Genomic DNA, 24678 nt, shown 5'->3' on the forward strand with positions numbered 1-24678 from the left:
AAGCAAGAAGCTGTACAAAAAGTCCCCTACTACATCTGCTTGGTGATTTGGTGGCCTCTGTTGAAGGACATGGGAAAGTAAAGGAATGCAGGGGATTGTGACAAATTGATGTAACTCAATAATGCATAAATAATCCAATTATACACAAAATAAACTATACTCCTGTAAATTATTTATCTAGGTTAAGTTAATTGGGGTCATCCATGAGATCTAACTGGACATAATTGTTACCACAGATGCTATCTGAATACAGGATCCTATCTTCTAAAAAAAAGATGGCAATGATACAATCGGCAGCTTTATAGAAGGCTTCAAACTTCTGCGGCCAATTAGCGGAAATTAATCAGACCCCCTCTATCTGTAGACCCCCCACTGACTGGGGTATTATATCCACCACATCCGCACATCCATCAAGCTTTCTGAGGGCAGTGGACACAGAACAGATATGGGTCAACTTGGTGTCGCTGGGTTATGGGTTGCTGGGAATTCAAAACATATTCAAAATATGAAAAGGCCAAATCTGTTATTACCTCGGTATAGTCTCAGCAAGTAGGTTATGTTTTCCAATCATCTATGGCTTCTTCATGTTTTTGGTTTTTTTTTCATGTTTTTTTTGGGGGGGGGGGCTCCTAGCTTGTAAATAAGATGGATTTCTACATTTCATTTCTTTTTATGCAAAAATAAGACTTTATCAAATGAAACACAGTTAGACGTTGTCAATGTTTAGATCAGGATACAGAATTCAAAATAAAATACTGCTTAGTATAGGTCTGAACCCTTCCAGTGCCTTCGAGGATCACATAATATTTCATTCCTAACATCAAGCAAAAATCACCCTCTTCATTATGAAATGACCCAAATTCCATATTCAATAGCAAGCCCCTTACGGACAAAGGCCCAAATAGCCTTGATTTATGTTCTAAAACACCCATAACAAGATTTTATTACTCATTCGTCTTCCTATAAGCAGCAATGCACTGGAATATTCTCCATCATAAGAAATCAGATTTGGTCAAAGGAGATCTTATCAAAAAATCAATATCAGAGGTCAAAGTCTACTCTGAGCACCTATGCATCAATTTTCTTACTGGAAAGGAAAATGGGTATGTCAATTACATCATGTATTTACCATATAAATTGTTTTAAACAGTCATTCATATACACACAGACTGTACGTTTAACTTTAGACTACACATTCAGAATGTCTTCCTTTCCCAGGCGATATGTTTTGGCTATTTCAGAGAAAAGAACTGGGAGGCAATATAATGAGAAATTGCGAAAATCTTAACATCTTTTAGAATGAAGATTAAGTTAAGAATATAGTGGAGTTATCATGAAACTGCTGTTTTTCCTCTATTCACTGACTGAGTTAAATTCTTCATCTGAAAGTCTTTCAAAGCCAAGAATTGGAAACCTACAAACTTGTTGTACCTCCAGCTTCTGTATATTATGCCCTCCCGCTGCAAGAATAAGACGCATGTACACGCAACACTTCGTATTTTCAAACACGCACCTCAACATTTCACCTATATTTTTCACTTCTCTCAGGTTAAAGTTACCTGCTTACAACTTACCCCATCGTGCCAGCCCAAGAAGCACAAGGACTTCCAACAGCGCGATCCAAACGGCGAGAGCCAACGCGGACGTGTCCTCCGAACAGTACTCCGACATGGTCAAACCCAGAGAAAGGACAAGCGCCAAAAGTAGAGGAGAGGGGAGGGGGGCGGGTTCTGTAGGCAGCGGACATGTTTGGTACCCACAGGTGGCAAGGTCATCATCATTTACATCTAGGCGGACTCCTTATTCCCAGACTCCTTATTCCCAGACGTCGTCTTTTCCTCACAGCAGTGCAAGACAACGCAGAAGGAACAGGAACAAACCGAACTCACGCCTTAAAGGTGACGGAACCATCATCTTTTTGAGGTCATGGTAGGAGGCTAGGAAGCAGCTTATAAGGTCACCATCTACATGTACAACCTTGCACTCCACCATATGACACTGTAACAGTCAGAGTAACACCCAGCACACAGGAACACACCCCACAGCCGCTACACCAGCCAAGTCTGCCCTGCTGGGTCCACTGGGACCTTCACAACCACAGCCAATAACCTGCCAGCACTACAGGGTGCAACTGAAATCATCCTCAGACATGTACTAGGCTGAACCTCTCTCTCTCCATGTGGTTGGTTGGCTGGGAAATTTATTTTGCTGCCCCATAACTGGAGATGAGGAACCACAGGAGGCTGGACCTGGGACCAGGGGATCAGGCCCAGGCCACACCAAGTAAATTTTATGGTTCACATCTTATTTCTATGATGACCTACCATGTAATATGACAGATGTGATATTTGAGTTAAAAGAAATATATAGGTCACAAGAATTAGGTGCCTGGGTTTGAATTTGAGAAGATAATGAATGCTATAATAACAAAAATTAAACTGAAAGACCAGGGAAAGATCTGATAGGTATTCTATTTAGGAGAAAAATGCCTAACATGATGAGTATCAGTTGTCTCTTTCAATCTCTTAATACCTGTACACCTTAAATATCCAATGTCAAATTACATATAAGGGGTAATACCTCACCAGAAAAACTGACATTTGTAATTTTTGGTCCAAATCATTCACTTGGTGTGGCCTTCCCAGGTCTGTCTGGCTGTCATGTTTTACAGCTTCCAGACCCCAAGTTTTAACCCTTGCCCAAGTCTTTAACCCTTACATAAACTTTGGTCCTAATGGACTGATGCTAGTAATGGTGAGAGTTGATGAAACTTTTGATATGTTATCAGTGGGCACTGGGCAGTTGTAGTAACAGACTACAATATTCTACAGATATAGTAACTGAATGGTTTTGCTATTAAAAAAAGTCTATTCAACTAGAGAACAAGCTTTGGCCATTTCAGTATTCGGTTGTATTTTCTTAGACATATCAACAGAAAGGAAACTGGAGTTGACATGAGTGTCAAACACCACTTCTGTCCGACCTCAGACCTCCCACTGTTTGTTATTGTTCTGGTCTGCAACTTTTCATCTACAAGCTGTTGAAACACTTTTCTATCCTCAAAATTTTTCATATGTAGAAAAAGATTAGATCATGGTCAATAGTCAGTTTCAATTTGGCACCTTGTTGGAAGCTCTACAAATGTGTGTTTCAACTTGATAAAAGACAAGTTATAGAGATGTTTTAACTCTACTCTTAACATCGCTGCTTTTAAATGTACAATCCTGCTTGGTGGAAAAAATGTCACATCAGCAGATGTATGAATCTATGATCATGAGAGCTTGCTAACTGTTATGATCTAATGATCTTTATTTGATCAACAAAAAAACAAGGTATAAATTCCTGCCACCTTGGACATGATGTCATCCCAGTTACCACCTCCATACATGTCTCTTTTGACCCCATCCTGACCCTGCACACACATCTGCAGACCTGTTCCCACCCCCCTCCCCCCATTCCCATTCATAACTTCCCTCAAACCATCTGGACTCTGACATCCAATTCCCATTCCATTTCCTGTGACCTTTCCGACATTGACCTCTGAAAGCCCAGCCCAATCTTTCTTTATTAGGTTCTATTGGAGAAAAATGTTTTCCTTATTTAGATATACAAGGCATAACATGATTTACGGTTGTAATCATGATGGCATCAGTAAAGTTGAAATCTTCCATGGCCAAAACATGTAATATTCTGAAATCAAGACTAGATTATGAAAATACAGGAAATCATTGGGAAAATTTTCACACTTGGAAATAATAGGAAAAAATTAAGGCAGCACTTCTCTAAGATAACAGATACATTCCCTTTTTAATGAAATTTTGACCCCAACAACAGCTGCAGAAGGTACGCACTTATGCAGTGCTTTGCACATTATTGTGGCTTGTGATAAGGACAAAAAAAACAGAGGCAGAGGCAGCCAGCAGCTAGACTGTCTCCCGTTGTTGATAAGCTGTCACCCATATCTGCACAGCCTCCCTCAGGCAGTACTTCAACACTTTCTCCAAGTTCAAAGTCAAGATTACAGTCTCATATCCAGATGTCTGTCCCAGCCACAATAACAACCTCTGGGTACAGATTTAAAACAGGACTTCTGGGCCAAGTCAATACTATTGCCTGCACTTCAGCTTCTGCAGAAGGAGTAGGAAGTTCTTGGTTTACAGATTCATTTTTTTTTTATTTCAAAACTTAAATACATATCAAGGTGTAAAATAAGGTGTGACAGAATATGTTCAATTTCAACTGCAAGAAATTCTTTTTTTCATATTGTGAAATTTAATGGACTGACTGAGACCCAAAACATATGTACAACAAATATGTGATGATTCTGGCTGCTCGGCTGAAGAACTGCCCAAGGCTATGGAGGATAGGGAAGGATGGAGGAAGAGAGTCACGGCCATCCGTGCAACCAGCACACCTGAATGATGATGATGATGAGACCCATGAATCTACCCTTTGAGTTTCTATGCCATAACTGTAGCTTGATGATGACGATGATAGTTTTTAAGCTACATAGCACATCCCCAGTTCTTCAATGATGTGTGGCATTTCCATATTAAGGCTAATGCCACCTGCAGGCTAACAAAATTGCACCTGACCTCGAGACAACCAACCTCGTTGTTTCTTCCTGTAGCTTCAAAGCCAGACTAAGTTCTTACAGCAGGGCAGACAGACTTCAGATGACCTGGAAATTCCTCTGCCAAGCTTTATATCACACCTGCCAAATCTGGCCTCTGCCAAATTTTACCACCTCCCCTCTTTCTGTATCTGTACCTGAAAAACCTGTATAAGTAAAACTTCTTTCCTTCTCTTTTAAGGCCAGCCTTGACTGCTTTTTTCCAAAATCAACACACAGGGAGACACCTTGAGACATTTGTGTGCCTCAACTTCAGGAGCAACAAAATGTCATGTTTCCACTAACAAGGCTACCTTGACCTTGACAGCAGGAAATGTCCTTGAACCTGTCTTGGTAGAAGAGATGTTCTCTGAAAGTCTCAGACACACCGCAGGAAAAAGCTTCTTAGTTCTGGGCAATCCTTTAATTTGTTCAGGTCAGAAGCTTGGGCTAGAACAATCTAACATCTTGTTTCTTTGGTCTGCATGTCAATAAATTTGGAGTCTTATTTGGAGTCTTACTCATGTCTTATTTGAGTTCTTCCTGTTGGAAGTCACAGTGTAGAAAATGTGTCAAAACAAAAGTTATAAGTAATTCCTTGCCAAAAGAATTACGGACATAAATGTCAATTTGCTCCTTTTCTCTTTTTTTCCACCCAAAACTAAGAAAAGTATTTCAAACAGCCTTGGGCACTAAGGAGTGACCAACTGCAGTATACTCAAGTTATTTTGCCTGAAAATGCAGGAGCACCAGACTGGAACTTACTGTTTTTAATTAGTAAATATTTACAAACCATGGTTCAGCCTTCCAGTGGTCATTACAGGTACAGACAGATACTTCCTACTGCTAGCACCACTAGCCGGGTCTGGTACAAAAACTGTAGATCCCAATTAGTGACCCAAGCAACTGAGTGGTTGCTCAACTCAACTATATTCATACCGGTAACAATAATGTAAGCATTTACTCGTAGCACCATTATGAAACATAAAAGTATCATTACAAAGGACATCCTTGTGGTCAACTTAAAATCCATTGTTTGAGACTGCTAAATGCCGATTTTTGTCTTGAATCAATCTGATCTTGATTCAATCAGATCTCAATACTGTTCTAAACTCATCTTTCCTCGACCATTTGACATGTATCATGGCCAAATATTTGTGAACATGACATGCGGATTTTCCTGCCAATGTCAGCAATGACATATGAGGATCTGCCTGTCAGATCAGCACACTGCCAGAGACATGGAGAAAAACAAACATTTGTTTATCATTAATTGTCTGTCAATGTGACTGGGATACTTTTTGTTGGTGTACTTCACAAATCTGGAAACTAATTGCAGACAGAACTAGAATTGATCAGTAAATTAGCATATTTTTGTTGTATGCCTAACATTAGGAAGAATATATACTGTTTGACTAGTCAATTGTTTTGTTCAATGTCTACTCCAATAGCATTGGGATGGCAACCTCCAGACTAACAAAATAGTAATACTTTGATACTTGATTACTGACATCCTGATCATAGTTATATGAAATAAATGATATCTTGATATTCTCAGATCAACCTATACAAAGTTTTAGGGTTAAATGCTGAGATTGAGGCAGGAGAACAAAAACAGTAAGCAGACTGGGCAACTGGTAAGCCAGGTAACTGGGAAGCCAAGGTGCCCATCAGACTACCTGGCCATCTGGTAATCTGGTGTGAACAGGACATAATAGGCTTACAAGGGCTCCTGACAAATTGCTTCACCCAAACAGAATAATAAGAAAAATAAACAGACCTGGGAAGATGTAAACAGTTGTAATTAGGACCAAAGGGGCAGGTTTTCTATGGACTAAACAGGAGGGTGTGAAGGGGGGATTTGAGCATGGTTTCTAAAAAAAGTTCAAAGGCTTTCTTTAATTCTTTGCAGCGTAAAAAAAAAGGTTGGGAACTCCAACTCCATCTGTGAAAAAGAAAAGGTCTGGCTATACGTTCAAGGAAACTTTCAGAAAAATAGCCAGGACTGACAAATTTTTGTAAATGTTTGCCTCAAAACCTCTTCAAGGTCCTCCTCAAGAATAAGCTCTGCTTCTGATTGGTACCCAATTTCTTACAGCTGAAATCAGAAGCAGGTGACCATCTCCTCCTGAAAACTGTGCTCAGAGAGTACCAAAGAATGTACAGGAAGGATCTAGGTGTCTTACATAATACCAAACAATGCGAGGTTACCAGAGGTCAGAGTGATAAAGCCCCACTGTAGTGTGTAACTGAAAGAGCTGTTTTCACTCACAACAACCCTGGAGGTGTCCACAGACCTGTGTGTTTTGTGTCCTTTCTTCTCCCCCTGTTGGCAAAGTAGGACCTGTTTGCTGACAAACGTGGCCCCAAATCTGAGGACCGTTTGAAGGAAGACAACAGAACAAGTGTTTTCATCAGGTTTTGGGTTTCTTACCTGCATCTCAAGGTTCTCGAGTTTGACACATTTCTGTGTACATCCCTAACTGCTCACCTTTACACAGATGAAGAAGAATCTGTAGGTGATCAATCTAGAAGTGACAGGTTACTTGTGTTCCAGTACTAAGTTGCTGCATATAGCTACAATATACTGGCCAAGAGCTAATTGCTGTACCTGTAAAAATTATAGTCTCTCGTAACGCAAATGACTCTGTCTCTGTGTCTGGTGCAGATATAGGGTGGGCCGCTATAACTTGTAAGCAGGCTTTAACTCAGGCTGTAAAAATGACTTTGAAATATAATATCATGGAAATAAGTGGCTACTCTATAAGCTCAATGATAATTGTCTGAGTTTAAGTTTCATAGGACTTAGGTTGTTTTTTTAAGAAATGATATCCAACAACTTCCATAATCATAATGTTAGTCCTAATGAACATCCAAAATATATCACTTTACTGCTTGTTACAGACTGATTTTGCAATTTCGGCAAAATGAACTTGTTCATTGAAGTTCATAATTTATTTCGCTAACAAGAACCAGACGCTGGGAACAAATAGCATTTCTGCTCCCTGAGGAGCTCCACTAATCTTTCACCACCCAGGAGTCAGACTGGCCATGACCTTGCCTGACCTTGGTGGCTGTCATTGTTTGGAACCCTTGTTGTTCTTGACCACCTGGCCCAGTTGGTGTTTCAGGGGGTAGAAAAAAGGCCAGCGCTAAGAAAACAGAGTCAGGTAAGTTGTGGGGAGGACAGAGGTTTCTGTGTCAGCCTCCTGAAGGTGATGAGTGAAGAGGGGATGAAGGCAGGTAAAGGTGCTGACTGACAGGCTGAGTGGACAATGCTTAATGTGTTTTACTAATGATGTAGCCATGATGGTGTTCTACTAGCTGCCATGAACAGATTGTCTGACAGGATGAAAAGAAGAAAGAAGAATACACAATTATTGGGGTTAAGTGGTCTATAAAACAAACAATGTATAATGCTCTTTGAACTGTGTGTCTCTTGACCAAACACAGGAGAGAAAGAACATGGAAAAGACTAATCTGTCCTCAATCAATAATCAAGCTCCAATTGGCTCACTCTATTGGTCACTTCCCTCAATTGAAGCAAACTTGGAACTAACATATGGATGAATTACATGTATGGATAGCAGGCTGGGAAAAGACAGAACCATCCCCCATCCATGGCAGAAATGTGGTAAGAAAATAAAACGTACTTCTTCTTCCAGAAAATTTCCCCCAAACTGTTGATGTTGAACTTGAAGTGAGTTGCAAGTGTGTGTGCAGCCCCAAGAAAACAATATGAAAAGTCACCTTCCCAAGAGCAACTTGGGTATTTCCTGTATAGTTTACCCACAGGTGTTCCTCAGGAGGTTTTGAGGCATCAGGCCTGCAGGGTGACCTGTCATCACTAACCATGTGGTCATTATGCAGAAACCTCCCCCTGTCCCCCTGGGTTTTTAGGAATCTGGTACATTTTCTTCTAGGATCCCCCCAAGACACTGTTGCCAAGGACTAGACTAACCTAGCAATTAAAAACCATTTAGGAAACACCATTATTTGACAATTACTAATTAGAAACTCACAAACACTACATAACTCCTATGATGGAAAACTTGCCGCCAACAAATGCCATCACAACATATGGGAATACAAGCAAAGATTACACAAAGGCAGACCTCCAGTATATCTATGATTTGGTTCTAGTAAAGTATACCCATGGCTATTTAAATATCATACATTTAAGTCAACAAAGGCTTACCTGGATGTCTAATCCAGGTAAATGATACCATATCTGGAGATAAATTGATCTCAACAAATTGGATAAAACTGGGGTTACTTCTGGATGGATGTCATTTGAAACATCAGAAAGTTATCTACATTTTAATCCAGTTATTGTAGAGACTGTCCAGTTGTCTGTAATCATTTGAAGATCAGTTTGGAGACACCTTACCTGTGCAGAAATACCTGTCACCGGTGCACAGCAGTATAGCCGACCTCCTTGTCTTGCAATCACAAGGAACACTACAAGGAAGTTCCTCACTCCTTAGAGGCCGTGAGTTGTGTACTTGGTATAACTGCTAGGTCTCTTCTGGGTCCCCTCAGTAGAATTGTTTGTTTGCCTACAGGAGGGACCACTCCTCTGCATATTTTCACACACCCCCTGCTACAAGATGGACAGGGCCATCTGCACATTTATAAGGACCGGCCCACTATACCTCACAGGGGTGACATTATGCTTCAAGATAGACCAAAACGATATATGATGGAATGGTCTGTTATATCTTGGATAAGTGACTGTCTGATGGGAGTCCATACAATGTCAATGTCATTACCATTATTATTATTACCAAATAGAACATACAGGAATAGTCCATTATGTCCTTCAGGGGTGATTACAGATTAGGACCTCATGCATATTTTTGCACCCCCCACTATGAGTTGGATAGAACCAGCTGTAAATTTTGGAATGGTCCATTACATTGTACAAGGGAGACATTCGCAAAGGGGTAAACAACCAATTAGTCTATTTCCTCTTTATACTATGGTGGTGATGGCAAATAAATCAAACACTTCCACACCTGCACAATGGACTCTTCCAATGAACTGAAAATCAACCTGTGTATTAAAAAGTTGTTCGTTCATATTGCTCCTTCCTCTGTTGATTGATATTAATTCATACCTCAATCAATATACGATAAAAGCTCCATCCCCATAACCTCCATTAGATGTGGAAAACCCATTTCATTAATGGTAATCTACAATCTCTTTCAACCTGGGCAGTGCACTTAGACATGTTCAAACCAACATGTACGCTTTTAGCTTGATTGCCATTGACGTACTGATAAAAAAAGCATATGGGTAATGGTAATGCACTCTGGCATATACATCAAAAGTTATGGCTTCTAGTAGCCTTCTACTGGCTTTGGAATACATTTCATGTCTTATCTAATTAGACAAAAGCATGTCCAAGGCAAAAGATGTGAAAAACAAGAGTTCTGATGCAGACATACACAAACACAACCAGACAAAAAGGCCCACAACTTGACCTCCACTTTTAATGGAGGTAACAAAAATAGGCGAGCATCTTGTTAAGGTCAAGAGACTTCCAATGTCTGAAAAGTACAAAATGGCCGCAACTGAAGTGAAAAACTTTTTATGTGGCAAAACACAGCTCAAGGTTGGCATGCATGATTTACATTTAATTTGGAAAGTGATAGTTTAAGTGTCTTTCATCATACATGGCACAGATAACTTCTCACATGCTATCCAAAAGATTTATGAGCAGTCTTGTATCGTAGCATTCAAATGCTTCTATGGTAATAAAAATGTGATAGCAAAGTCCATCATTTAACTTCAAGAAATATACCCTAAACTGTGACCTACCTTGACAATGGAAGAATACTATTCCAAGTTCATAGAAGCTCAAAACACAACCAGTAAGTGCACCAGACATGAACACACAGACAGTGCTAGGTTCTTACAAGTTACAGTCCTTTGCATCATCACCTTGGTATGGTAACAACTTTCTACCACAGGGCATTACACTACCAGTGTTACATATACAGCAATGGGAAGTACAGAGGGGAAACCATGAGTAGAAAGTCCTTTCCTTTTCTTGAAATGATGAAACACTTATGAAACACTTAATGAAACACTTATCTAATTTTGAATCCCTTTTTAAAACAAATCACTTTTGGGAAAAAAATCGTGAAAGATTCTAAAACTGGCTGAAAAATAGAAGTAAAACCAACTCACAGGAAAGAATACTGCTTGAGCTCCCCTCGAGACAAAAAAAAAATGGTATGGTCCTGTGAGGCAGTCTATTCCCACATCTAATCCTCTAAAGTTCCTGTAGGTCAAGGTCAAAACCATTCCCACTTCCCTAAGGGGGAAACGATCATTAATTTCTCCATTGATTCAGTCTCTGGGACCTTTCATATCTAATCTTCCAGACTTATCCTTAACACCTGTCACAACTTTGTGCTCCGCCTGCAAATCTCAAAGTCGTTCCAGTCTCCTCAAACAGACATCTGACATTCCTCACTGTCACTGTTCTGAAGAGTTTTTGGAAGAAGAATTGCAGCGCACTAAGCGATAATATTTCAACCTGTACAGAAAAGGCTGTGTACTCCTCTTTCATGCTCCATATAGATGCTGTTTCAATGGTGAAAGGAGAGCAGAGAGGCAAGCAAAAAAAGTATCAATATGGGGGGCAGGGAGAGTTTTATCACAACTGGCCTGTGAAATTTGGAGGAACTAATATAACTGTATATAAAGAATTGTATGATTGGGACTGAGTTGGAGCTATCTCGCAAAACTGTATGATATATACAATTGTACAAAATGTATATATACAGGAGGGGGCTCTTAACATTTTTATCCTTGATTTTAGTCATTAATGACATTGCCGGTAACCTTAACTAATGTCTCCTTCTTTTCAAGGGCACTCTTCGCCGATACAGTCAGACAAGTATTTTGCAGCTCATCTCTGCATGTGGAGCCAAACTGTGATGCGGACGGAACATGCTCAGAAGTTGTCTCCGTAAACAACTAACCATGTTTGACTTGGACTGCTAGCAACAAATCAGCATCATCAAACTCTGTCTGAGAGAGAGGTCCAAAAGTTCACCTAAAAAAGGAGAGCATCCTCTAAAGAGGCCTAGAGATTGGGAAAACAACTTACAAGTTTCTTATTTAACTGTTGCATTAAAACTATTCTTGCATTTGCAGGAAACTTTGTCTGAAGAAGATGAAATTACAGGAAGAATGTCAATGTTTCTTCAAGCCAAAAGAAGGTCCACAAACAAATAGATTTCTTTCAAAAACAACATACTTCCTGAATCATATCCCTAGCCTAGAATCTTCCAGAGTTTGGTGTACAGCCCTGAGCTTTGTAAGCCCCGACTTCCTACCCATCCTTTGATGTGGTTGATGCCAGAAAGCATGATTATCATACTTAAGTTGCACAAATATTTGTACAACCTTCAGCTATAGAGAAAAGCTAAACTTTGGAACATGACATTGTCACGACAACCACTACAATAAAAGCTGCCCTGGTTTTTACAGATTATACAACATCGTGAAGATCAAGTTTACAACTGTTCGTAAAAGTTACGCAAATATTTATTTGACCTTCAGTAGAAAAGAAAACTAAACTTTAGAGCATGACAATGTCACGAAAACTATCATGTTAGTTTTAACAGACTACATAGTGAAGATCAACTGTTCATGAATTGACCTTGAGTTTGAAAGAAATGCTACACTTTGGAACATGTAATTGCCATGACATGACCATACAGTAAAACTAAAAGCCACTAGACTATACTGCAAAGTTAAGACCAAGTTTACAGCTGTCTGGATCCCTTTCAGGAAAGCCATACAGACTCTAAAAGCACCTGACAACCTTGCAGAATAAAGCACGCAAGGAAACTTGAAATGACGTGAAATCTCATCCATTCCATTCATCTACCTAACAAGTAGACAAACATTCCCCAACGTAGTCAAGTATCTTCTGATCAGCGCCTTTCTTCCAAGATAAGGGACAGGAAGGAACCAAGAACAGCGCCTTGACAGGAGCGACAAAGAAAGGCGGACAGCCCCAGGTGCCTTCGGCTAAGTAACAGCTAGAACATGTAAGGCTGGCTATGTGTCAGTGATCATGAATATGGACGTCACAATCGTATCTGTACCCCGGTACCCCCCGGCTCTCTGGGATGCCAGACAGGCTCAATCATGGCTTGTGTACCGTGGTTATGTTGTCGCCAGGCCTTCCGAGCGACCTTTCGCATGTTTACTGGACGTGTTTGAGTTCTGTTTTCCTACAGGTGCAGTGTAAGTTTGCCCACCCAGCTACTGTTTGTACTGTAACAGTGTAAGTTTGAGGTATCAAACAGAATACCCTATGACACTATAAATTCAGAAACCAGTTTTTCTCATTCTCAACGTTGGATAGTTGTAAGAGGATGAAGCTTTGCATTGTTGTTTTGTTTTGTCACACTCTCGGTATACACAGACCGCACCCAGTCAACTTCAAGCACTGGTAAATACAAAGGTAAACAGAGATCTGGTCCAAAAGTCCTTTCAAACTTACAGTGACCAGTGTTCAATAGTGTATTTGTTATTCACTGAATAATACGTGAAAGAATAAAAGAGCTGCCTTACCCCTCCTCTCAACTGTGCTGTCATCTGTCACCTCTCCATTCACCGTCACCTTCTGTCCATCACTTTCCTTCATCTCTACATCTTTCCTTTCTTCTCTCACTCCATTCTCATCATCCTTATCCTTCATTTCCTCTTCTGCGGTACCTGGTAGCCCTCTGTTCGAATCCTCACACAAACCTGTCTCCTCAAGAACAGCTGTCTCTGCACTGCTCAGGTTGCCAGCAGAATCTGCCTTCTGACAAACATTACCATTACTCCCAACATTCTCCTCAACGTTCCCTTCTCTTCCAACAACTCTTTCAAAACTCGTTTCACACACAGTATTCTCAGTTGAAGCACCACTGATTGAATTGGCATTGCAGCTTGCATTCTCAATAGATCCGACACTGTTCAGACTGATATCGGATTCCACCTTTCCGATACTCGCAACATTTCCAGAACTCAAGTTACTCCCTGAACTGCCATTGCTTGTGTTACTACTCGAGCTCGTCTTGCTGACTAAGCTCGTGTTGCTCGCGCGTTCCGCCAGTGTGTCGATATCCTCGTCGATCGTTGTTACCCGCGGCTCCGCGACGCGACGCCAGTCCATCCTCCTAACGCCCGACCGTCCCGTCACGACGCACTTCCGTAGCTTCCGTCCTGTCAGCACGGCGTTCACGCTGTTCAGCCATTCCAAGGAGAACAGGTTCTCGTATGTTTCCTCCGCAATCAGAAGCTTCTCTGTCTCTCGTTCGCGGATGCAGAACTTGATGGCTAGCCTCGCGGTCCGACGTGACGGTTGTACGATGTAGAAGAGGAATTCACCTGGACGGAGTGGTTCGTCCTGTGGCTCTAGAAGATGCACCACGATCTTGTCATTAAGGCACAGCGGCCAACCCTCGTGTCTCAAGAGCTTCCCTGCGTGTAAAAGCTGGAAGAGAGAAAATAAGGAAGTCAGCCATTATTGCAAGAACATAACATTGAAGTAATTCAGTTGGTAGGTTGATTAAACTATTAATGCAATTGTCATATACCATATTTAGTGATGGGGAGAAATAATTTGTTCATACCTTCACCAATCCTTTGGAACAAAGATACTGTGCGTTCTAAACAAAGTTTAAAGCAATAGACTGCATCCTTGGCATAGGATAAAGGTAAGAATAACAACTTTGTATTACCATGTTTTGCCCTACAAATCAGTATTTTCCAACAACAGTTTCCCACAGGTGTGTTACATTTAGAAGCATCATCCAGACACAGTTCCAGAAACGTTTGTGGGAAACCAGAGGAACAAAGGAGAACCAATACAGACAAGTTCAAAGTTCTCACATGCCTGCTTTTTCATACTATGGCAACTTGACTCCCACAATAGTCTGACAAGAACTGAACCCAGGCCACACAGCAGGTAACAGGTGTGTTCCTGTTGTACAACAAATATCACCAAACATGCATGCCTTTCCAAACTGCAATGCTATGACTCCTTGTCTTTTACAATTCTGTACCTGCATTGCTAAGCAATAAAAAAAGGCCTACCAGGCTACTGAAGTACCCTAAAGAAAGTCACCAAACATGCATGCTACTTCTAACTGCAATGCCATGACTCCTTGCCTTTTACCATTCTGTCTACGACTGCACTTGCATAGCTAAGTCATTCCCCATCACTATATTAGCACTGCAAAAAGGGCCTGCCAAGCTACTGCCACACCTGAAAAGTCACCTATTTGAATCTATGGACAAGTTGCTATCATCTATCTATTACTGCAACAGGAAAGTAAGCCATCAACAAAACTCAAAAGATTTGATATCCAGAGAATCCCAGATAGAAGAGCAAGAAACCCCACCTTTGCGAGTATATCCCACCACTGTTTCCCCTGCTACTGACTGTTACCTAAGTCTCCCTCTGGTCTCTACTTAATGAAGCTGTCATTTGAATGTTCAAGTGGCTCCGCACAATGGACATCAGGGCTAAGAAAACCTCTTCAGAAATAAAGACAACATGAAGAGCCCAGGTCTGGCTCCTGTTTGCAGATCTCCTTAGGCAACTGAGCATCCAAGGCTAGATTTACTTTTGCAGGGAGGGGGAATTTATCTTTTGATTGTTGGTTGGTTTGTTGGTTAGTTTACTGACTTAAAAGAATAACTTCAAAAGTTATCTTGATGGACTTTCTGTGATCTTCTGATGCTGAACTTGCAATGTTGGAAAAGATATCAACCTAACACTGAACCCAGGATTTTTATTAGAATTCTTACGCCAATTTCAATACAGTTTCAAAACTGCCCAAGAAGACCAGGTGGGGCTGATAAAATCTGGACTATGTATACAGGTGGCCGATGGAAAAATAACTTAAGGGACCACCAAAATGTGATCACATTGGGCAGGTGGTCCTCATGTCGAGATGGTCACTTGTACAGGTTTGACTGTATATCAATGCATGCACAAGTGGTCCTTATGTAGAGGTGGTCACTTGTACAGTTTGACCTAGCTATGAAAAGAGGTGCTGTCTAAAGTTATCACTGACATGAACTTTGTATAGGTTAAGGTTTGACAGCAAACTTGTACTGACTACAGGGTAAGTTAGTTGTGCGCAGGTTAAAGTCTGGTTTGCCGTGACCCGATAAAAAACTCTGACGTCTTTGATCATTGAGAGTAAACATGGCTGGTACCAGACCGGCACCATTCCCACCACAGGTACACCCAACAAACATTGACTCACAGCAAACATGCCCGGAGAAAGGGTCCATTCATTCAGTATTATTCACCTTCTCAGTCTAGAAGCAAAATTACTTCCACAGGTAATTTTGGGTCAATATTACAAGCTTTGTTCATTTAGATTATATGAAGCACTATAGGCAAAACCAGGCAAAACAACATGGATTATTTTCCCTTCCATTTCAAATCTAGATCAAAGTTGTGATATCTAATTCATCAATAAACCCACAATAAATCTCCAAGGTGTTTGCTTGGACCAAAGAAACATAAAGTGAGGCTACACTTCAAGTGTTTGTCAGGAAAGTTAAGATTTTTTAAGAAACTTTGGAAAGTTTTTTTTTTTAATCTTTTTTCAACTTCTGTGGCTTAATCAAGTATGTACAAATGTAGAGTCGTTTGCACTCCATATTTCTGACCTGTAATATCTAATTCATTGATAAACCAACAATTAACTCAGAGATGTTTACTTGAACCAAACATTGGTAGGGTCAAACACATTTATAAAGTTCTTCTTGACATTAAGTAAATCTGTTACCAGCAACTTTGACGTCACAATTTTCTTGCACCTTCACATTGTCTTCAATGCCAAGTCTAGTCATCGAACTTCATAATCTAATTCATCTACAAATCAAAAGCTAATAAATGTTTAGAATTCAACCAGCCACTCTTGAAAAGGCATAAAACGCGTACGTGACTGATGAACCGCTTCAACGATAATAAATGTTTGAAATACACATTTATAAATCATACGCTCCTTATATCCAAAAGGAAACCCCTGGTCCATGTCAGATCTGTCTTGTGCCCTCCTCCTTGACATAATCTGAGTGAAAGTGTTGATGCCATAACCATGGCAACAGGCCTTGGGAGACCCCCTCTCATCCTGCCATATTTGCCTCCTTTAGAAAGTGAATCTGACGAAATCAATAGTCTGTCTCTTGTCTGGTCCACCCAGGGGGCAGAATTCTACAAACAGATGTGTTTTTCCCAGCAATTGAGGGCAGGAGGGTTGCTGGAAGTGTTTGAGGGAGGGCCACTCTACTTTGTCTCAGTGATAAAAGCTACAGGTGCTTGAGGAGGCTGCCTTACACGAAGACAAACACTCTGCAATGGCTACCACTTCTGATGGTCATCATTCTCTTACACAAGAGTGGCCCAAGAACCTCGGATCTGAACACTTAATGACAGCCTGCTCAAAACACTGACGCTAGTTCACCTTTATCCGCGGGGTAACCTATATCCGTTGGTTTTAAAGACGGGGTATTTAGAGATCAGGTTGACAGACGACAGTTTTAAACTGCATAATTTGAAAATATTACAATTTGAAACCACAGGCTCGCATCTTAATATCCCCAAAATATGAAATAACGGATAACGGATATTCACCCGCGAATAAATGTATGTGAACTAGCGTTATATTCCACCAAGTATTACAGAGAAATTAGTGCCCCCCCCCCAAAAAAAAATTCTTACACACAACACTCATCCACTTGCTCAAAAAATTTTGTTCTTGCTTGCAAATTTTTCTTGCGATGTTCAAAATCAATTACCTACCCACGCAACCCCTTATTCTATGCATGCCAGACACTAGAAGGCTTTGCCTGCCTTACATTACAATGCCAAGGTCCCTTAATTGTTCAGGTAACATTGTCCACATTTTTAGCATTATCTGATTAGTCAGCCAGTATAACGATCCTTCAACACAACACACACCGCTTCAAGCCATGTGACAACAGCTGGTTATATCCTAATAATAAATGGCCTGCGGCAGGCGCTGCGTTTCAACGAGCTACAGACATATTTCATAAAAGCCATTTGATAAAGAAGCCCCGACCATATTTGATGATAAAGGAATGCAACCTGACATCATCAAATATGGTTCATCAGGCTACATTTTTTCTTGCCCAACCTCTAAACCAAAACAAATTTGGTGCAATGGGGCTACCTTGGTAGGGTGAGGGTTAATATCATTTTAGTTCTTTCACTCCATTACATAGTCCCATGGGATGACACCATGCTCCACATTTTTACATCAAATGGTTATGAACACAGGGGAATGAATGAATACCCAATCATCAAGGTGACCTTGCTCAAATCAAAGAATTATTCCTAACCCTACTGGATAAATCCTAAAACTGTGTACATGTTGGCTAGAAATAGGAAATTGCTATACTACCTATCTATGATTCTATCTAACAGACACATACAAAGGGTATTAAGATTCTGTTTGCCCTAAATAACCTACAGCCCAAATCCAGACAGTACATACAACACTAGTATCTGAATTTCATCTTAACACCCCCCACCCCCATAAGCCTTCCAACAAATTGTCAGTTGCTCCTGACTTCAACAAACCTTTGAACGTGCACCAAGAATACCCACACAATGTTCATGACCACCCGTACAAACCTGCTCCTATGTAGGGTAATGATTTACACCTCCGTTACAGTGCTGAACCCAGCACAGCGACTTCCTGGTGGTGCCACATCATGCACTGATCAATACCACATATTGATTCTGACTCTGCTCCACTCAGCAATACTGTATCAAGATGCTTATCTAGAACAGGGCATGTGTAAGTCATTTTGGGGTTTTTAGAATCTCTGTGTAGAAAGTCACTACCAAGCAAATAAGGCAATCAAATCAGAGATGGCACACTTCACCTCCTTACCCATACTGCTGTGTGCCCCTTTGGGCTCTACAGACAAAAATAGATGCACTGCAGAAAAAAAGACAGAGTCAGAATAAGCAAGGTACTGCTGATGTGCCCCGATGCTGTGCCCTTTTAAAGGCACTTAACACACCTTTCCTCACTTCACTCATCTACCTAGCTTCGGTTTGGGTGGTCCCTCAGATAGGACATCAAATGGAGATTCCATGTTTGGAAGGCAAACACCTCAATCACGTTACAGGTATTGAAATGAGTTGGGGTCCTTCCCGTTGTGACTGGATCAAACCTTACTCCAGGCTAACATCTTAAAAAGGTAATAGTTATGTCAATTCTTCCATATATGTGGTAAAACTTAGACTCTACCAGGCTTCGTGGATCGGTGGTCTAATTGTAGAAATTGGACAAATAGAATCTATAGTACGCTAGGGGAGTTAGCCGGCCAGAAGAGTACGTTTCCTCACCACGATGGTGAGGATAATGATTCTACCGATCCACGGAGCCTGGTAGAGGCTAGGTAAAACTAAATAAATGAAAAAAATAAAAACTGGCATGCATAGACTGACAGATAAGGTAAATACAATTCACTCCCTTGAGGCAAAATGTATCACTATCTGATCTGTTTACAACTGTCTGTTGACGCTGGTACACACCTGGTCCATTACCAGAACAGTCCAGTCAAAAACAACAATCATGCATGTTACCATTTCCTGAAGAGAGATTTTCAACATTTAAAAAAAAATCAAAAAGAAAAAAATGCTCAAATCAAGAAAAGAACCAGCAGACAATAACAATTGACAGTAATAGGATAACAAATTACCCAGCTGAGAAACCTATCATTATACTGATTTAAGGTACTATTACCTGTGGCTAATGAAAAGGTCAGGAGTTTTAAGGCCACCACATTCTCACAGTCTTTGGTCATCTTTTAAAATCACTCTAAGTGCACCTACCGCATTCAGGGTCACAGAAAACTCCACCTTTGCCCTAAAGCTCTTCCCAGGTTCATCAAATTTCTATCACCTAATAAATCATAAGTTTTAGCCACCATTTTCCAAACAGCTGGGGGAGAATCGGGGTATGTACGCTGAAGGTCGGGGTCATCTGCTCGGCCAGGTAACTCCCTATGACATTTAGAGGTCGAGAGGTCAAGACTCATTTTGTGGTGATCCTTTCCAAACACACCTGTCGCAGGTAATGGAGCTTTAACCTTGTGGGGAATTAAGCACAGGTTATATAGACACTGGGCCACCTGGGCTAGTGGGCTGGAAGAAAGGATCTCTTTGTAAGACTGGACCACATCTTGGTACCATATTCTCACCTTTTGCAAAGCAAACATTTGACCAAGGACCCAAAAGCAACCCAAGAATAGATTTTGCACTGATGAAGTATGAGAAATGCTAAATGTTTGCCAAGGTATCTATAACTTATAAGTATAACTGCCCACCTTCTTATATTGCAGTTTTATTGATTGAGAAGTATCCAGTCAGCACAGTAAAATCCTTTAAGAACTACTTTTGGTCCCACATCCAGTCAATCATACTCACAGTTAATTTCTGAATTATGGAGTTAATAAAATGTAATGCCCCCTAGCATATTTCATGAAACTGCAAGGCAGAATCTAATACTGAGGCCACATAACCCTAATTCTATAACATTTCTAAGAAAAACTTTAGCGAGAGGACAGAGCTAAAAACGAAAGAGACCCAGATTTTATAATTATCTTCCAGTTTAGCACTCACTCACTCACTCAATCACTCACTCAATCACCTTCTCCATGAAATCAATACAAATTGGTGCCTAAATGATGCTTCAGCAGGAGATTGTCACAATCCAAGAAACAACAAATTAAACTGGTGTGGACTGGGTACAAGAAATAAAACCTTCAATCTCATGGCCACATCTGGCGCATTTACTGTCATATTGTCATTATTGAGGTCAAAAGAGTGGAGCCAAATAACACCTCGCTCCAGACACTTGTGACAGGTGTATTGAGGTCACCTGAGTGGCGTCGAATGGCAGCTCGCTCCAGACCCTTACGATTTGGCCCTGCCGATGTAAGCTCCTCTCAATTCAGCCCCTGGCTGTGAATTGAGGGTAGTTGACCCACCCAATAAACACCAATAAACAACAACAAAAACAAAGTCTCACCCTGGCCTCCTCTCGTACACACTGCAGCACGGGTTTGGCTGGGATGAGCCAGTCGCTCAGGAAGGTCATGCCATCGCCACGGAAACGGTTCTCCACAATCTGGCACACCTGGCCGAGGAGGAGGGGCGCGGTGGCGTGGTACGGCGGGAACAGCGTCGACAAGGTGCGCTGGATGGAGCTGTCAAGGTCGTGCAGGAAACTCTGGAAAACACAAGGTCAAGTTTAGATTATTCATTTGGAACAATAGAATGATGCACTTAGTATTTTGTTATCTACATGAGTACATTTACAATGAAGGTATCTTTCTTCAATCATATCAGTGCTTATGGATAAACTAAACTTTAATAAACCAACACTAACTTAATTAGGACTTACCCCAAATTTAGTGTGGTCAGTCAAAGTTTAGTTTATCCATAATGTCATTTACCAACACAGATGAACTTTCATGCTAACATATCAGTACTTATTGGTCATCTGCAATCTCTGTTGAAAGGTTTACTCAATAAAAAATTAATTTCTATTGTAACAACGTTATCATCCATACTTGGGCGAAACTTCACTATTCATTGCAACAATTTTGGTAACAAAATTTCAGCTTAAAAACCCTTCTAACTGAGAGAATGAGAGAAGAATGAATGATTTATTTGTAAAACATTGCAGCTTGTGCACTTGCCTAGATGTCTAGACACCCCTTACATGAATTTTTGACATAGTATAATAAATCAAAGGCAGTAAAAAGTAGAATATAGACTTAAATTTCTTTATTTTTCACAGAAGAAATGGCTGTCAGAGACACATCAATGGCACTGTAATCCAGTAAATCAATCATGATGTCTTCAAAAAACACACAGTATAATTTGACAACATGTGAAGAGCTGTAACAAGTTGAGGTCATAACCAGGGCACATGTGGGGGATCACTCTGACATATCACATGTATATATAGAACATGACAGTGCTACTGGGCACGTAGGGAATCATACCACACAGAAACATACTGTTAACTTCATTATACTGCTGCATGATTCCAAAATTGTACTCAGTACTGCAAATATTCAATCATCATATTTGTACATACAACTTATTTGTACAAACAAAAATTTCAATCTCTTCTTGTGAATTTAACTCAACACAAAATTACAACAGACTTAAAAGCAAACCTGTACACTTGTACAATGTTTTAACTTTTAACTACGGAATTTCAAGATATTTAATGGCTTGGTTTTGACCTTCTTGTGAATTTAACCCAACAGCATTTTACTGTTTATACAGCAAATAGATTAAAAATTAATTTTTCTTTCAATGTTTGGTTACACCTACAAATTGAAGTTTAATCTGATGACTGACATTTTAAACAGATACATCCTTTCCAGATGTACGAAAGCCATTATAGTAACAAAGAAGAAAATACCAAAATAGAAAAGTCAACATGGACCAGTGACAGGGCCAACAGTTTCCGACCACGAGGCCATCAAACAACAAAACAGGAAACAGTCCAAATATTGGCACAGGTGAGGAGGTATTGGCCCGCACGTGTGAAACGTCGTGACTTCCCAACTTTACAACTTCCCTGGCAACTAACTTGGGAAAGCACACAGTGTCATGACATGTCAGAAGAACAACGTACTGTCAGAACCAGGCAGTGACAGATGTTAAGGCCAGGAGAAAAGCAGCCCACTCAGCAAGTGCATGAACTTCACGGCAACTGAACCATCTGTCTTCACTCCTCATGTTATTGCGAGCTGCGCCTCTCGTGTAACCTTTCCGTGAGGAAACCATAATTGAGGTGTTACCTTATTTTCCTTCAGGTGAGACGAACCTGAGTTTCCCATCCTGCCGGGCCCTGCCCGGGAACGCTAGCATCCGTGGTGGGAACTCACTGTGAGAATCTGTGAACCAAAGCGGTTCTCTGATCCAAAAATAGTTTACAGACAGACGGGGACAAGCTCGGTGCTCCTGAATGGTTCCTAACGTGAGATGAAAGCCGCCCCGGCTGTGTGTATGTCAGGTAACACATTAACTCGCCTCTCAATGGGCGACTCTTGAGCTGTGTTAACAAGATGTAAACTACATTTGTACGGCTTTCCGTGCAGGCTGCAGGCCTTGTTCATATCCAGGCACCCGACAACACTAAAGAGAATTTATTGGCTCAAAAACAGCACACGAAACAATGTGAATATATTCTGATACCGCAGGAATTTCGTCCTTTGAATTAGGGCGAGGGAAAAAAGAGCAGGAGAAAGACACGATCAACACGAGATATGTGGAAAACTGATTCTGGAGTGCTTGGTCAACATTAGGACTTGAATTAATGGTCGGACAATGATGATGCGTTAAGTGTTGAGTAAACTAAGGAAACAAAGGCGAGAAAAAAGCGAGGAAGAGTCTTTGTAAAGCTTCGGACAGGCTTTCACGGCTAGCTTTATAACTATGCTGACAAATGTGGCTAAAAATATGGGGATATAAATTATTGTGATTGATAATAAGAGCAACAACACGGTTATGAGATAAGGACTAGAAAAGAGGGCGGGTTGGAGGTGTGGTGGTCAGAAGGTCACGGGCAGACACAGAAGGGGTAAGTCTTAGTTAAACTTGAAAGGAACTGCTGTACTTCTTTAAGACAGAAGGGCAGAGTCAATAAATGTAGAGCACATGAAATAGACATATATTGTAAGCATTTCCTCTATGCTACCTTTAATATCCTCTTTAAAAAAGCTATCCACTGCTACTGTCATCTATCTCCTTGATTAAAAAAGTTCAGAGTTCGATACTTGCCATGCCCCGACCTAGTACCCTTGGGAAAGGCACTTTACATGATATACCCACCATGATGGTGGAGTGACCAGCTAATATGTCAAAAGGGGAGCCAAAAACAAGTGCGGATTTGGTGTGCCAGTGTGCCAACATCTGCGCATTTGCCACTAAGAGCCATAATTTTTTTTAATGCGTCTGCATTGCAGGTAAAAGAGTATACCTGTACATGTGCTCCATACCACCAACCAACAGACTGCCTACATGGGTCTACAGGTAACATTGCCCGGGGCAGGGGTTAATTCGTGGGGCCATGTTTACACAATAAGGTGACTTCACTCCTGTATTTCACACAGACATCGTCAAAATTCTTCAGCTTTCAAACGTTAAGCATGGCGGTTACATGGCCAAGTGAGCTTGTATGAGAAGAGCGCAAGCTGGATATACAGGTGATGCAGAGACATTCAAGACTCCAAATTTTCAAGTCTTACCAAATTCAAGGTCTTAAATTTCAAGGCCCTCCTGTTACGCTAATGTTAAACCCAAAAAGTCATAGTTATAATGACAGATGCTTCTTCCTTTTCAGATGTTGGCATTCAAAATGTATTTAATATGGTGTTATAAAAATACACTTTGCCTTGACTTTGACATCTCACTGGGAAGTACAAGAGCATGGAAACTGACTTGTTACAGCCTTACCCTAAAGGGGAAGATTTGCCATAAGATATTCTTCCACAAGGTTGTTTCCTATCAACAGACGTCCATTGTTCGGCATGGCTTACAGTAGCGGAAGGTAAAAATGCGGCAGGCTTAGCCAACCTCCACGCGTTGATGTTATCCAGACGCCACTGTAGCCATCGCTTTTGTCCACAATCACCGAGCAGTCGAACAGACTTTCTACACAATCTACTGGATATTTTGCTTGATTCCCTACTTTAGATAAACACCTTAAACTGACGACACAAAGGGTCTTTTTTATTTGGATTGACAACGTGTCATCTTGGTATTTTACAGAGTATTCTCTACGCAAGTGCTGTTGAAGTCAGTGTTACAAGAAAGACTACCCAACAAAAGGAGACAATACAGGGGGAGGGGCAGAAAATAAACTCCTCCCCCCTTAATCAGAAGAGGATCCCCCCCCCCCCAGATGACAACTCATGGGGGGCAGTTTTTCATAATTCAGAACAAGAAAAAAACTCTATCTTTTACA

At 40.8% G+C, this 24678-nt stretch overlaps 1 protein-coding gene across 5 annotated transcripts in view; it reads right to left on the reverse strand.

The window, feature by feature from the left end:
• LOC118418693 (puratrophin-1-like) overlaps nucleotides 1-24678 on the reverse strand; it is a 125666-nt gene that overhangs the window by 67712 nt on the left and 33276 nt on the right. For 3 of the 5 annotated variants that reach the window (XM_035824742.1, XM_035824740.1, XM_035824741.1), the window contains exons 2-3: nucleotides 20719-20919; nucleotides 13214-14123 (exon numbers count right to left, since the gene is read on the reverse strand). In XM_035824742.1, coding sequence (XP_035680635.1) covers nucleotides 13214-14123; nucleotides 20719-20919 — 1111 coding nt within the window. Of the gene's footprint in view, nucleotides 1-1574; nucleotides 1939-13213; nucleotides 14124-20718; nucleotides 20920-22510; nucleotides 22565-24678 lie in introns of those variants that run through there. The other 2 variants (XM_035824743.1, XM_035824744.1) reach the window with 2 other exon arrangements.

The sequence above is a fragment of the Branchiostoma floridae genome, chromosome 6 (assembly GCF_000003815.2).
Source record: "Branchiostoma floridae strain S238N-H82 chromosome 6, Bfl_VNyyK, whole genome shotgun sequence".
In the NCBI taxonomy this organism is placed as follows: Eukaryota; Metazoa; Chordata; class Leptocardii; order Amphioxiformes; family Branchiostomatidae; genus Branchiostoma; species Branchiostoma floridae.